Source organism: Pelophylax lessonae (assembly GCF_965119305.1).
Source record: "Pelophylax lessonae genome assembly, chromosome: 2".
Classification (NCBI taxonomy): Eukaryota; Metazoa; Chordata; class Amphibia; order Anura; family Ranidae; genus Pelophylax; species Pelophylax lessonae.
Window position 1 is genome coordinate 264441236 of NC_138769.1, and position 13898 is coordinate 264455133.

The 13898-nt window shown below is 50.5% G+C and overlaps 1 protein-coding gene across 2 annotated transcripts in view; it reads left to right on the forward strand.

The window, feature by feature from the left end:
* Positions 1 to 1290, forward strand: part of LEMD1 (LEM domain containing 1) — a 425098-nt gene extending 423808 nt beyond the window's left edge. For both annotated transcript variants that reach the window (XM_082247400.1, XM_082247399.1), the window contains one exon: positions 991 to 1290. In XM_082247400.1, the coding sequence (XP_082103526.1) occupies positions 991 to 1255 (265 nt within the window). In that variant the 3' untranslated portion in view covers positions 1256 to 1290. The remainder of the gene's footprint in view (positions 1 to 990) is intronic.
* The last annotated feature ends 12608 nt before the right edge of the window (positions 1291 to 13898 follow it).

Sequence of the window (13898 nt, forward strand, 5' to 3'; positions counted from 1 at the left end):
AAGTATTTCATAATGAGCTAGTATGCGATGCATACTAGCTCATTATGTGTTTTTCTTTCAGGTGTTTGTTTTTCTTTAAGTAATGTAGCAAGGATAAGAATGACAACCTTAGAGATTGCACCTACAAAAAATGCAATGGCTTTGAACATCTCCAAATATTGCCTTTGAAGCTTAGTTATAGTTTTAAGTTAGGTGGCTTGATTAGGGTTCAGTTAAAGGTTAAAATAAACTTGTCATCTGAATATTGCAAGAACTATGCTATGTTTCATGGTGTCTGTTACTTCCTTTGTTCCTGATAGCAACCTCATGTTTGATACCACTTGCTTTTTTGTATTATATCTTATGTGAAGATTCTTAATAAAATCTTTATTGAAAAAAAAATAAAAATAAACTTGTCATGAGAGCAAGTTGGTCTTAAAAATCTCTTTCTGAAAATATAGTTGGCCAGGGTCACACTGAACTGCTTCTTTAAATAATTTAAGCAGTATTAAACTCCACTTTGTTACTTTTAAGTACAGGTAAACTTATACTAAAAAAAATAAAATAATATATATATATACTAAATGTACACTGTTACGTTCATATTGAGATATTCCCATGTTTTGCTGCCAGTGACCTCACCAGCACATGTGCACTGCGCTCTGAATTGAGGGAAGTGAATTATTTAGGAGCTCTGTGCCATGGCCATAGCTGTGACAGTGACATCATCGCGGCTTGGCCATTCAAATGCCCAGCTTTGTCCAGTATCAGCAGTGTTTTCCAGACCACAACCCCAGTCATCTCCTTATTGTGAAATTTGTGCCAACACACTTTAACGACAGCATGATGGCTACAGTTGCAGCTTGTTGTCATTTGCAAGCAATTTAGTGTAGAATAATATGGTCTGTTATAAATTTTTGTTCTTATAGGTGTAGATTTTATGCGTTTGCCATTTGGAAAGTCGTTGAGAAAGCATTATCTTTTTTTTTTTCCTCTTTTGTTTACCTGTAGTGCTACTCGTAGAAAGCCAATAAAAGGTGCGGCTGGTCGCCCCATTCAGTTCCAGTATGATGACATTGTCAGAAGAGCCAAGATGAAAGAACAGACCAAAGAAATACAAGAAGAAAAAAAGACACAATGCTTGATCTCTGTTCCTCTTCGGATTGCTATTTTTGTTTTGGTAGCTTTTGTGGTCTTGGTCTTGCTTACCATGGAGAGCAGCCCTGAGAATCCGTTTGAGCCCCCCACAGAAGATACACAGTTACAGCAACATTAGTTCTCTGCACTATAGTTTCTAAACTGGTTTCCTAGCCAAGATCGAAGTAGCTAAAATTAAGTTTAACAAAGTTTGAGGTACTTATGATAAGCTATAGAATTGCTGATATGCAAATGGTTTACCTACGTAACCTCTTTGAAATAGTAGTTCAACGCAATTTCTTTGGCTGTTTCCTAGAGGTACTGAACATAGATCTACTACTTGCAATACACTTTTCCTATTTTGTAATGTTCATTATTGTTTAGGTAGGCACAAGTGCAGTATGGTGCTTACATTATTAAGCTGAGCACACTATACAAGTCCTCGTATATGGTCAGGTTTATCCTTGTAATTACAAATACAGTACACAATTGTTGTGATGCACGATAAAATTTCAACACAGTTTATACATTCATTGGAAAATGATTTCCTGTTTTATTAGCTTATCTTGTAGTGTTAACCTTGCGGCATACTCTGTTGTTTTCTCCAGTTTCTTATGTTTTTCCTGAAATTAGCTGCATTAGGCCATAAACAGTTCTTAAGTCTCTTTTCTTGTTGGACACAGTTAACCTGTAACTATAACAAACTCCACAAAAAGCTTAGCGATTGTTTACTTCACCTATTCTAGACAATGTAACAAGTGTCAGTTTATTGGAGGCACCATACACTGAGCATACTTGTCTTTGCTATGCTCTCCTGTCACTGTGATCTACCTTTGTGTTCTGGAGAGAATTTAAAGGGCGCGTAGACATATTGTTGTGCCTCCTGTATAGAAAACCTGTAAGTTTGCCAAGTGAAAAGGTGTACTGTAAGTAATAGTTATTGATTGCTCCCACCAGCCCCATGTTTTCCATCAGTAGTGCAATGTTGTGGATTGTTAAAATTTTACTATTTATTTACTTTTCATTAAACCGTTTTTGTTTCCCTTGTATTTAAGATATTTAAATAAAGTGTATGTTTATTTGCGCCTCATTGTCTATAAAATGTATCTGTATTTAACTTTGGCCTCTTTCGCACAGACATAGTTAAGGGTACACCTTTATGAGGGCCATTTTGGCTACATTGTGTTGCACAGGTGTTCAGGGCAGTGGTTATACAGACACAAGCACTGCTCCCAATTTGTCATCTGTATGGGTGTGGGTCCCTGAATGCACACTGTATGTTTGGAGACCTGCACTTACATGGCTGTCAGATAGGGAGCAGCAAATGTGTCTGTGCTACATCCCACTTGTGCATCCTTGTGTGGGGAAACGCAGCCCTCAAACAGGTGTACTCTTAAAGGCTAAGTTCACCTTTTCAGGCAGAATTTCACTTTTCATAAAAAATAGAATTCTTTCTCTATCGTTCATTGACGGACGCAGTTCTCTCTGATTCATATCAGTAGGGTTATACTGCCCCCTACAGGAGTAGGACACTATGCAGGAAAAAGTTCTGGTTACGCCTATGGGCAGTCCCGGAGGGTACACCCTCTCTTCCTGCATAGGATGTCAGTTTTTTTCTGCCTAGTAAGGAATAAGGACCTAGTTCCTTGCTGGGATCTCTGGTCCTGGCATAAAATTATTTTTTTTATGTAGAATTTTTTTAGCTAGCCTTTTTTTCTCTGGAACTTTTTCCCTGTGAGATCTTCAAGCAATTATGCCGGGCTGGGCGACAGACTGGACCCCCATATCCAGTGGTCACCCCAGTCTGGCAAACGAGCGCATGCAGGCCTTAGCTCCGTGCTGGGTCAGCCACGACATAGTCCCACTGGACGGGGACTGGCACCGCCAGGACGCACACGACAGGGTCCAGGCTGATGTCTCAATGTTCCTATTTGGCCGACAGCCCCCCTACTCCGTTGGTGTGGCGTCCTGTCAAGAGATGGCACCCACCTGTGTTCCCGGTATGGTGAGTAAATGTTCCCCCCCCCCCTCCCTTCCCTGGTGGATTTTGGGGTGGACGCGGGCCCTCTCCCTGGGATGGTCGACCCCCTCTCACTCCTGGTTTTCCCTCTGTCCTGTGACAACCCTACCCCCCCCCCCACGTGGGGGAGTGTTTGGGCCTACCTGAGCCTGGGGCCTAGTGTGCAGGCCGCATGGGGGGCCGGGCGAGTGCGCTGTCCACGGTGCTCAATGATCGTGTGGGGGGGGCCTTGCTGGGGTTCTTCTGAAGTGGATAGGCGTTTGTGGGTCCCGATTACCGCGATTTTCGGGCGGGGGACGCCATTTTGTTGTAGCCTCTGTCTGCTTCTATGGAGGTGGCCATCTTGGTACACCCGTTTTCGGCCATTTTGCTGGAGATTTTTTGCTGTGAAGGCCGGTGGGAGTGCCTGAAGGATAGTGAGTCTTGAGGGTGGTCTCTCCCTCTCTGTGGGGGTCCGTTAGCGTGTGCCTGACCTCCGGGGGGCACTGTAGCGCTGTGGGGCCGTTTAACCACTTTAATACAGGGCACTTCCCTCCCTTCCTGCCCAGGCCAATTTTCCCCTTTTTAGCGCTGTTGCATTTTGAATGACAATTGTGCGGTCATGCAACACTGTACCTACACCAATTTGTCATTTTCCCCCCACAAATAGAGATTTCTTTTGGTGGTATTTGATCACCTGTGGGTTTTTTCCTTTTTGCTAAACAAATAAAAAAAGTCCGAAAAGTTTGAAAAAAAAAAAGTTTCTCTTACGTCCTCCGACAGTCGCCGCCTCTTCATATTCGTCACATATGGGGTATTAGACTTTGCTCCGAAGGAGTAGCTAGGCAACAGAATATGTTAACATTAAAGCTTTTAACATATCCCACCCTCAAGGGGTGGTCCCCTCAGTCAATACCCTCCTACTTCCTGCAACCATATCTCAGTTTCAATGTCTAGCTTGTCAGGAGTGGCTGGCTCTCTCTGTGCTGGGGCTTTGTGCCCCAGACTCTTTCTTCTTTTTTGATTTTTTGTTTGAGTTTTCTCTCTACCTTTACTTAGCTGTTCTTTTTGTCAGCGTTAGTTAGTTCTTCGGATGAAGAGGATCATGCGGGCTGGGTCTCGGGCTGATCCCCCTGGTCGCAGGTCGTGGGTCAGTGGCTTCCCAGCCTGCCATCGAGCGTTCAGCCAGGATAACGCTCCTGGCACAGTGAACGACCCATCCCTGTTCGGTGCAGGGATGATTGGTGAGGTGGCTACCTCACTGGACGCTGTGCGGTTTCTTAACCCCCATTCTGTGCGTCTTGTATGCGACTCTCCCTGCCTCATGTGCAGCGGCTTGTTCGCCTGTGCGGGTCCCCCACGCCATTGTGAGGTAAGTGTATCTATGTGGGGACCTGTCTGTCTGGGGGGGTGTCAGTCTGGGACTGTGTAACCTGCCTCTGTTCACACTGTTTGTCTCCCTGTCACTCGGCTGCATGCTGTGGGCTGCAAGGGGGGGGGGAGCTGTGTGACACTGTGTGTGTCAGCCTTGTCAGTGTGAGAAGCTGTGTGCTGTGGGGCATGTTTTTGGGCATGTTTGGGCACTATACAGCGATCGCTGCGGCGATCTGACATGTTTTTTTATACATGGATGACGTGTGCATTACTGTACTGTGGAGCGGCGGTTTCGGCGCCAAACGGCGCCATTTTGCCTACACTCGCTCCGGCCGCATGTTCTACATGCATGGCGGCCATTTTCTTGTAGCCTCCCATAGGCTTTCATAGAGCGCCCTGGCAGCATCACTTCCTCTTCTCCAGGAACACCGATCAAGGCAGCAGCAGCGGCGAGGGTCTCCTCAGGTTATATATGTGTCAGTTTTATTGTCCCTGTGGGGGTCTCATTGTGCTTGTGTGTGGTGCGGTGGGCTGTGCTCGCCGCGCTTGTTAACCACTTAAGCCCCGGAGGATTTGGCTGCTAAAGGACCAGGGGTTTTTTTGCGATTTTTTACTGCGTGACTTTAACGGACAATTGCGCGGTCGTGCGACGCTGTACCTAAACGAATTTGACGTCCTTTTTTTCCCACAAACAGAGCTTTCTTTTGGTGGTATTTGATCACCTGTGCGATTTTTTGATCACGCGCTATAAACAAAAAAAGAGCGTAAATTTTGCAAAAATAACAATATTTTTCACATTTTTTTATATGAAATTCCCCAAAAAAAAAAGTAAAAATCAAAATTTTTTAACATTTTTCGGCCAATTTGTTTTATGCTACCTATGTTTGGTAAAAAAAATCGCAAAAAGCGTATTTTGATTGGTTTGCGCAAAAGTTATCGCGTTTACTAACAAAGAGAAAGATTTTTGTCATTTTTGGTGTTTTTTTTTTTAACGCGTAATGGCGGCGATCTGCGATTTTTTTTTCGGTACTGCGACATTGCGGCGGACAGATCGGACCCTTGACTGACATTTTTGACACTTTTGGGGTTACCAGTGACATTACTGCAGTAATCAGTGCTATACATATGCACTGTTACTGCAAAAATGACACTGGCAGGGAAGGGGTTAACTTTATTGGGAAGGGAGGGGTTAAGTGTGTCCTAGGGGCGTGCTTTCTACTGTGTAGGGACATTGCTATTGGTGTAAAAGCAAAGATCAACCGTTCTACATAGTAGAACGGTCAGATCTTTACTTTTACACAGGGAGAACTGACAGGCAGCTTGTTTACACAAGCTGCTCTGTCTTTCTCCCTTCACAGGAGCGATCGTAGTGTGGCCGGCGGACATCGAGTCCGCCGGTCACACGCACTGACTTGCCTGTGAACGAGCCGCGGCGGGCGCGCGCCTCGGCGGGCGCGCGCCCGCTCGCTATAGGCTCGCAAGTCAGTGACAGGCGAGTGACGTACCGATACGTCACTCTGCCTGGCCGGGGCTGACCGCCGCAGTATATAGTCGTGCGGCGGTCGGCAACCGGTTAAAGGGGCAGTTAACCCTTTATTATCCGGCATTTATAATAGGGGCAATGGATTCTCAGGAGGGCAAATTTCCTACCGCCTTGGTGGAAAGCCAGGGGACCGCTGTTTCCCCCCCAGGGGGGGATTTAGCCACTATTGTGGCTGGCCTTGCTGCTCAGGTGCAGATGCTGGTGGCTGCTCAATCTACTAAAAGACCCAGAGTTTCTCTTTCCTCTGATTCTGAGGGTGAAGGTGATGGGGCTGTTATGGCGGGGGCCTCCTTATCGGGGTCCCGCTCCTCCCTGGATCTAGTGGGGTCCGAGGTGGAGGCTGAAGTTGAAGGGGTTGATAATTCTCCCCCTGGCTCGCCTGAAGAGCTTGCAATCATGGATGAATTGATTGCTTCCATAAAACAAACGCTGCGTTTGCAGGATGAAGTGTGTCCCCCCGCTGCCTTGGCGGCTTATGGGACGCAGAGAAAACGCAGGACGCCGCAGGTTTTTCCCTGCAATGATGATTTTCAGCGCGCTGTTAAGGAACAATGGCGCAATCTGCGCAAACCTTTTGCTGTACCAAGTAGGTTCAAGCTGCGTTATCCTTTCTCGCCTTCCACTGATGAAAGGTGGTGTGTGCCACCCCCAGTGGATCACGCAATTGCGGTTTTAAACAAATCCACTGCGATTCCTGCAGAGGATTCCCCTGTGTTCCGTGATGCCACGAATAGGAGATTGGAGTCTCTTGCCCGTCATACTTATTCTGTTACGGGTTCTATGCTTAAGGCTCTGTTTGCCTCTCTCATGGCGGCCCAGGCGGTCGCAAGTTGGACGCAGATGCTTAGGCGCGTTCTAGTGGCCGATTCGGCCTCGCTGGCGACCCTGGATATGGTGGATCAAATCCACCAGGGTGTCATGTATCTGTGTGATGCGGACTTGGACCTAGTCCCGTTGGCTGCACGTGTGCACAGCGTGGCGGTGTTGTCTCGCCGCCTGGTTTGGTTGAAATGTTGGTCGGTGGACCAGTCTTCACGTAAGACCTTAGCCAATCTGCCTTATGATGGGTCTCGCCTTTTTGGGGAGTCCTTGGATGTGTTGATTAAGGGGATCACCGGAGGTAAGAGCACTCTCTTGCCCCATTTCCCCAAGGCTAAGGGGGCTTCTGGGAAGAAGCATGCTAATTTTCGGCCCCCTCAGGGGTTCTTTTCTTGCCTTTCGGTCGCACTACAAGGGCAAACCGTTCAAAGGTCAAGGCTCTCAGAAGAAGCCCTGGTCTGGAAAACAGAAGTCCGGTCAATCCGGATCCGCAGCCCATAACAGTGCGGCCTGAAGGGGCGCCCTCACCCAGTTTTGGGGTGGGGGGGACGCTTGCTCGGTTTTCTTCAGCCCTGGTTGGCCCGCGTGCGGGACAGATGGGTTCAGGAGATCGTTCGATCTGGTTACAAGATCGATTTTCTCTCTCGGCCGGAGAGCAGATTTTTTCCCTCAAATCTTCAACTGTCTCCAGAGCGTTTACGGGAGCTGCACCTGGCGGTGCGGGACCTGAGGGCTCAGGGAGTGGTAGTTCCGGTGCCTCATCGGGACAGATTTCGGGGGTTTTATTCCAATCTGTTCACCGTGCCCAGAAAGGAGGGCAAGGTTCGTCCAATTCTGGACTTGAAGGCTCTGAACCGCTCTGTGCGGGTTCGCAAGTTCCGCATGGAATCCCTGCGGTCGGTGGTGGCTGCCCTGGTTCCGGGGGAATTCATGGCCTCCATCGATTTGAAGGATGCGTATCTTCACATCCCCATTTTCGAGGGTCACCAGAGGTACCTTCGATTTGCCATTGCGGAGGATCACTACCAGTTCGTGGCGTTGCCTTTTGGTCTCGCCTCGGCTCCGCGGGTCTTCACCAAGGTGCTTGCACCGGTTCTGGCATTGTTGAGGGCCCAGGGCATTTCTGTCCTGGGGTATCTGGACGACATTCTGGTTCGGTCTGCGACCAGCCAGGGTCTGGAGAAGGACCTGTCTGTCACGATGCAAACTCTGCAGGAGTTTGGTTGGACGATAAATTTTCCAAAGTCGACACTGAGTCCGTCGGTTCGTCTTCCTTACCTGGGAATGATTCTGGACTCGGTGCAGGCGAAGGTCTTCCTGCCGGAAGACAAACTCAGAACTCTTCAGGAGGAAGTCAGGTCCCTCAGGGACGTTCCGCACTCGTCTCTGCGGACGTGCATGAGATGTCTGGGATTGATGGTCTCGGCCTTCGAGGCGATTCCCTTCGCCCAGTTTCACACGCGGGGTCTCCAAGCGGAGATCCTGTCCATGTGGGACGGGCGACCTCAATCTCTGGATCTTCAAATCTCGTTGAGTCATCGCACCAGAAGAGACCTTCTGTGGTGGCTCCAGTCCCCGATGGTGTCCGGGGGCAAGTCGTTTCGTCCTATCTCGTGGACGGTAATCACCACGGATGCCAGCCTGTCGGGCTGGGGTGGTGTTCTGGGCGTTCTGTCCGCCCAGGGGACTTGGTCGGAGGGGGAGTCCTCCCTTCCGATCAACATTCTGGAATTGCGTGCGATAAATCTCTGTCTTCATCGCTGGACGGACCGGCTGCAGGGCTGCCCGGTTCGGATACAGACGGACAATGCCACGGCGGTGGCCTACATCAACCACCAAGGGGGCACCAGGAGTGCCCGAGCGGCTTGAGAAGTGGCCGACATTCTGTCTTGGGCCGAGACTCATGTCCCGGCGATAACGGCAGTTCACATTCCGGGGGTGGAGAACTGGCAGGCGGACTATCTGAGTCGCCAGTCCCTGGATCAGGGGGAATGGTCTCTCCACCCGGATGTCTTCCAGATGTTGTGCGCGAAGTGGGGTCTTCCAGATGTGGACCTGTTCGCGTCTCGTCTCAACAACAAGGTGAGAAGGTTCGTGGCAAGGACGCGCGACCCTCGGGCAGACGCGTCGGACGCGTTAGTGGCCCCGTGGCATCAGTACAGGCTGATGTACGCGTTTCCACCGATTCAGTTGCTGTCCAGGTTCCTTCGCAGGTTACACTCGGAACGCAGCACGGTGATTCTTGTGGCACCGGACTGGCCTCGCCGGTCCTGGTACGCAGACCTCGTGAATCTGGCGGTCGACGCCCCGTGGCGTCTGCCTCTTCGAGACGATCTCCTGTCTCAAGGACCGATATACCATCCTGCTTTACAGTCGCTGGCTTTGACGGCCTGGCTGTTGAGACCGAGGTCCTGAAGGAGAAGGGTCTCTCCCCAGAGGTTGTTCATACCTTGATCAACGCGAGGAAGTCTTCCTCAGGGAAGGTTTATTACCGTACTTGGAAGGCCTATTTTGCCTGGTGTGAGTCCAGGGGGTTTTCTCCCCGCACGTACTGGGTTTCCCGAGTGCTGTCCTTCCTTCAAACGGGTGTCGATCAGCGTTTAGCGCTGGCTACGATAAAGGGTAAGGTGTCTGCGCTGGCCGTTCTGTTTCAACGTCCCGTGGCTTCCAACTCCTTGGTTGGCACTTTTGTTCAGGGAGTGCGGCATCTGGTTCCTCCTAGGAGGGATCCTCTGCCCCCTTGGGACTTGAATCTCGTTCTATCTGTGTTACAACGTGCTCCTTTTGAACAGATCAGGGAGGTCTCGTTGTCTGTTGTCCAAAAAGGTCGCCTTTTTGGTTGCGATCACTTCGGCTCGCAGAGTGTCGGAGCTGGCGGCTTTGTCCTGCAAGTCTCCGTATCTGGTTGTTCATTTGGATAAGGTGGTCTTGCGACCTAATCCTTCTTTTCTTCTGAAGCGAGTTTCGGAATTCCATCTTAATGAGGATATTGTCTTGCCTTCGCTGTGCGCGAAGCCTAAACATCCAAAGGAGGTGAGATTACATTCTTTGGATGTTGTTCGGGCGATAAGGGTTACCTTAAATCGACTGAGTCTTTTCGAAAGACGGACTCCTTGTTTGTTCTTCCAGAGGGTCCTCGGAAGGGCATGGCGGCGTCGGCCTCTACCATCGCCAAATGGATCAGGCAGACCATTGAACAGGCCTATGCTTTGCAGGGGAAGGTTCCCCCTGTGCCTGTGAAGGTGCACTCTACTAGATCTCTGAGTACCTCTTGGGCCTGTCGTCATGGGGCTTCTGTAGCCCAGGTGTGTAAGGCGGCGACCTGGTCGACCGTGCACACTTTCACAAAGCTCTACAAAGTAGATGTTCAGGCATCGGCGGATGCTTCCTTTGGCCGCAAGGTTCTTAGTGCGGCAATTCCCTAGGGTCCCTTGTTGGGGACCTCTGGCTGTTGGGATAAGTTTTTTATCCCCTGGTTATTTGTCTTTTCCTGGGTTGTTGCTCCTGTTGAGCACTTGTTTTTCCTGTAGCCCAGCTGGTTTCCTTCCTTTGGTAAGGTTCCTTTCTTTGATGCGGAGACTGCGTTGCCTTTCGGCGCTGATGCGTTTCCCACCCCTCATGTTTGCACTGCTTTGGGACGTCCCCATATGTGACGAATATGAAGAGGCGGCGACTGTCGGAGGACGTAAGAGAAAACGGAATTTTTGTAAAATCTTACCTGTAAAATTCCTTTCTCTGAGTCCTCCGACAGTCGCCGCCCCCGCCCCTCTTTTGGGGTTTGGTTGTATACTCTACTGCTATTCCACTGAAACTGAGATATGGTTGCAGGAAGTAGGAGGGTATTGACTGAGGGGACCACCCCTTGAGGGTGGGATATGTTAAAAGCTTTAATGTTAACATATTCTGTTGCCTAGCTACTCCTTCGGAGCAAAGTCTAATACCCCATATGTGACGAATATGAAGAGGCGGCGACTGTCAGAGGACTCAGAGAAAGGAATTTTACAGGTAAGATTTTACAAAAATTCCGTTTTTTTTGTTTGTTATACAATTTTGTAAATAAATAATTTTTTTCCTGCACTGATGAGACTGCACTGACAGGCACTGATGAGGAGGCACTGATGGGGTGGCACTGATAGGCGGCACTGATATGTGGCACTGATAGGTAGCACAGATATGCAGCATTGGTGGGCACTGATAGGCGGCACTGCTGGGCACTGATAGGCGGCATTGATGGACACTGATAGGTGGCACTGATGGGCACTAATAGGTGGCACTGACGGGCACTAATGGGCACTGATAGGCGGCACTGGTGGGCACTGATGGAGCGGCACTGATGGGCACTAATGGGCACTGATAGGCGGCACTGGTGGGCAATAATGGGCACTGGTGGGCAACACTAAAGGATGGCAATGATGGGCACTTGTGGCAGCACTGATAGGGAGGACACTGGCGGGCAGCACTGATTACCAGTGCTGACCCCCCCCCCCCCCCTGTCAGGGGAGTCGCCGATCGGCGCTCCTTTACTCGAACTAAGGAAAGCCGATCAACGGCTGTTCCTATTTACTATGTGACCAGCCGTGATTGGACACGGCTGATCACATGGTAAAGAGCCTCCGTCAGAGTCTCTTTACCGAGATCGGAGATGCAGGGTGTCAGACTGTCGCATCACCGATCGCCGCTCTGCGCGCCCCCGGGGGGCGCCCAGAGCTGTGTTATCCTGCCGCCGTCCTATGACGTCCGGTCAGGATAACACAACCACATTCCCGCCGTCATTCTGTTATAGGGCGGGCGGGAAGTGGTTAAAAAAAAATGTTTCATTTAAATTTGCTGGCTGGTTCCTCAGATTCAGTTTGGATCCTGCAGGCCATTTTTTTCCCACCTGACCCCCTCACAGAGGCCGCAGGGCCTTCCGGATCGCCACTGTCTGTCGATGCCTTTTCGGCAGTTCGAGACGCATTTGGGCCCGGGTGGTGGTAGGTGTGCTAAAACGTTTCTGCACCTACCCCTGCCTCTTCTGATGTGTCGGAGTCTGAGTCTGGCTCAGCTGCCACAGACGTGGGCCTCCTTGCCGGGTCTGTTACCTCGCGCCCTGTCTCCTCGGATGATGATGACATTTCCACCTCCCCTGTCGCGACAGGCACTGGTGGACGCACTGGCTGTTTTCGGTGCATTGCACCCTGCAATTTGGGGGTTGCAGAGGCGGCTGCGCCTAGGGCGCAGGTGGCATCTGGCACTCACATGCCACCCGGAGCTGCTCATTTTGCTGGCTGCTCATGTAGGAGGGGACCGTCTGAGACGTTCCCCTGGGGTGTCTAAGCGGCCGGTAGCCGCTGCCCTTCTGGGGGAGTCTCTGGTACAGAGGACTGTTTCCGCCTTTGGTGGACTTACGGTCTCTAGCTGAATGGGACTACCGTTGTTCTGGTGGAAGAATCCCGTCCTTTAAGGACTTAGGGAATAGGATGGCGTGGGCTGTGGCCTGCGCACTGTGCTCCCTGGCGTAGCTGCACTGGGAACAGTGTTTGTTTGCCCTTGCCACGCAGACTCTGCCTGATGGGCGGAGTCCCGACACCGCGATTTGGTGTGGGGCATGTCCCTTTTGCCCTGGGGGAGCTGTTGGACCAGCTGGCGCAGGGGCTGCATTTTGTTTGTGATGTCACGCTGGTCGAGGCTCCCTTGTATAGCACCTTGTCATTTGGCGGTGGTTGACCGGAGTCTACTTGACCGCAGTGTTGGTCTGCAGATCAAACTTCTAAGAAGGTCTTAATGGAGCTCCCTTTTCAGGGGGATCGCCTGTTTGGCGCTGCCCTGGAGGACACAGGCTGTCAAGGGTGAGGGCCTTTGTCGCAGTCGGGGTTCCTCCCTTTCGGCTCACAAACAGTTTCTTCGTCCCTCTGGGAAAGTCGACGTGTCAGAGTCCTTCCAGACTTCGGTGTGGGTTCCAGATGACCCTGGTCTGGCTTACATGGGTTTGATTTTTTCCAGACCTGCGGACAAGGCCTACTCGGTCTGAAGGTGCTTTCTCTCCCATCTAGGGGGTTGAGGACCTGCGGCTGGCCCGGATCCCAGGCTGACTGGGTTCAGGAGCTCATGCGGTCCAGTTGCAAAATCGAGTTTTGATCTGTTTATTTCTGGTAAGGTTTTTCCCTTCCAATGTACGGCTGTCTCCGGATCGCTTACAGGCGCTCTGTGGTGGGCAGTTCAGGCTTTGGTTTAACAGCTACTGGTCCTTTGTTGGTTCCTTGAAGATCACAAATTCAAGTTATTGGTTCGCACGGTGGTGGCTTCTCTATTAGGGGGCTTCCTGGCCTCCATAGACATCAAGCTGCCTACCTTCACGTCCCGTTATGTTCTGGACAGCTACGGGTTCTCCCTTTTTTATTTTGCCATGGGGAAGGATCTTTTGGTTTGTGGCGTTTACCTTTTGGTCTCGCTTATGCTGCTAGGGTCTTCACAACTGTGCTGGCTCCGGTCCTGGCGCTGTTGCGGCAGCGGGGCGTATCGGCCCTGGTTTCCTGGCCACTCTGCTTCTCCGTTTGGAGTCCCCTACGGTGCTGACAATGAAGTTGGTTGTCACCGTGAGAACTCTGGTAGCGTTCAGGTGGGTTCTGAACCTTCAGAAATCATCCCTGGTCCCTTCCATGAGACTGGACTTTGAGTCTGACTTTGGACTTGTCCTCGGTCAGGGTGTTTCTCCCTCTGGGGTCAAAACCTGGCACTTTAGACTGCAGTCGACTGTTGCTGTTCCCTACATGGTCTTCCCTTTGGACCTGCATGCGAGTTCTGAGACTGATGGTGTTGTTTTTCAAGACGGTCCCTTTTCCCTTTTTTTTGTTTTTCAAGGCGGTCCCTGCTTCGGGAGTATGGTCCCTGGAGGATCCAGGTTGCCGCTTATTGTCCTGGGTCTGAGAGCGATCCAGCTTTGTCTAGTTCACTGGATCGGGCACCTGTAGCTGTCCAGTGCACTTTCAATTGACTATGCCGTGACCGTGGCTTGTCATTCACCATGGGGGCACCAAAAGTGTCCTTGCTGCCTTGGAAGTGATGTTT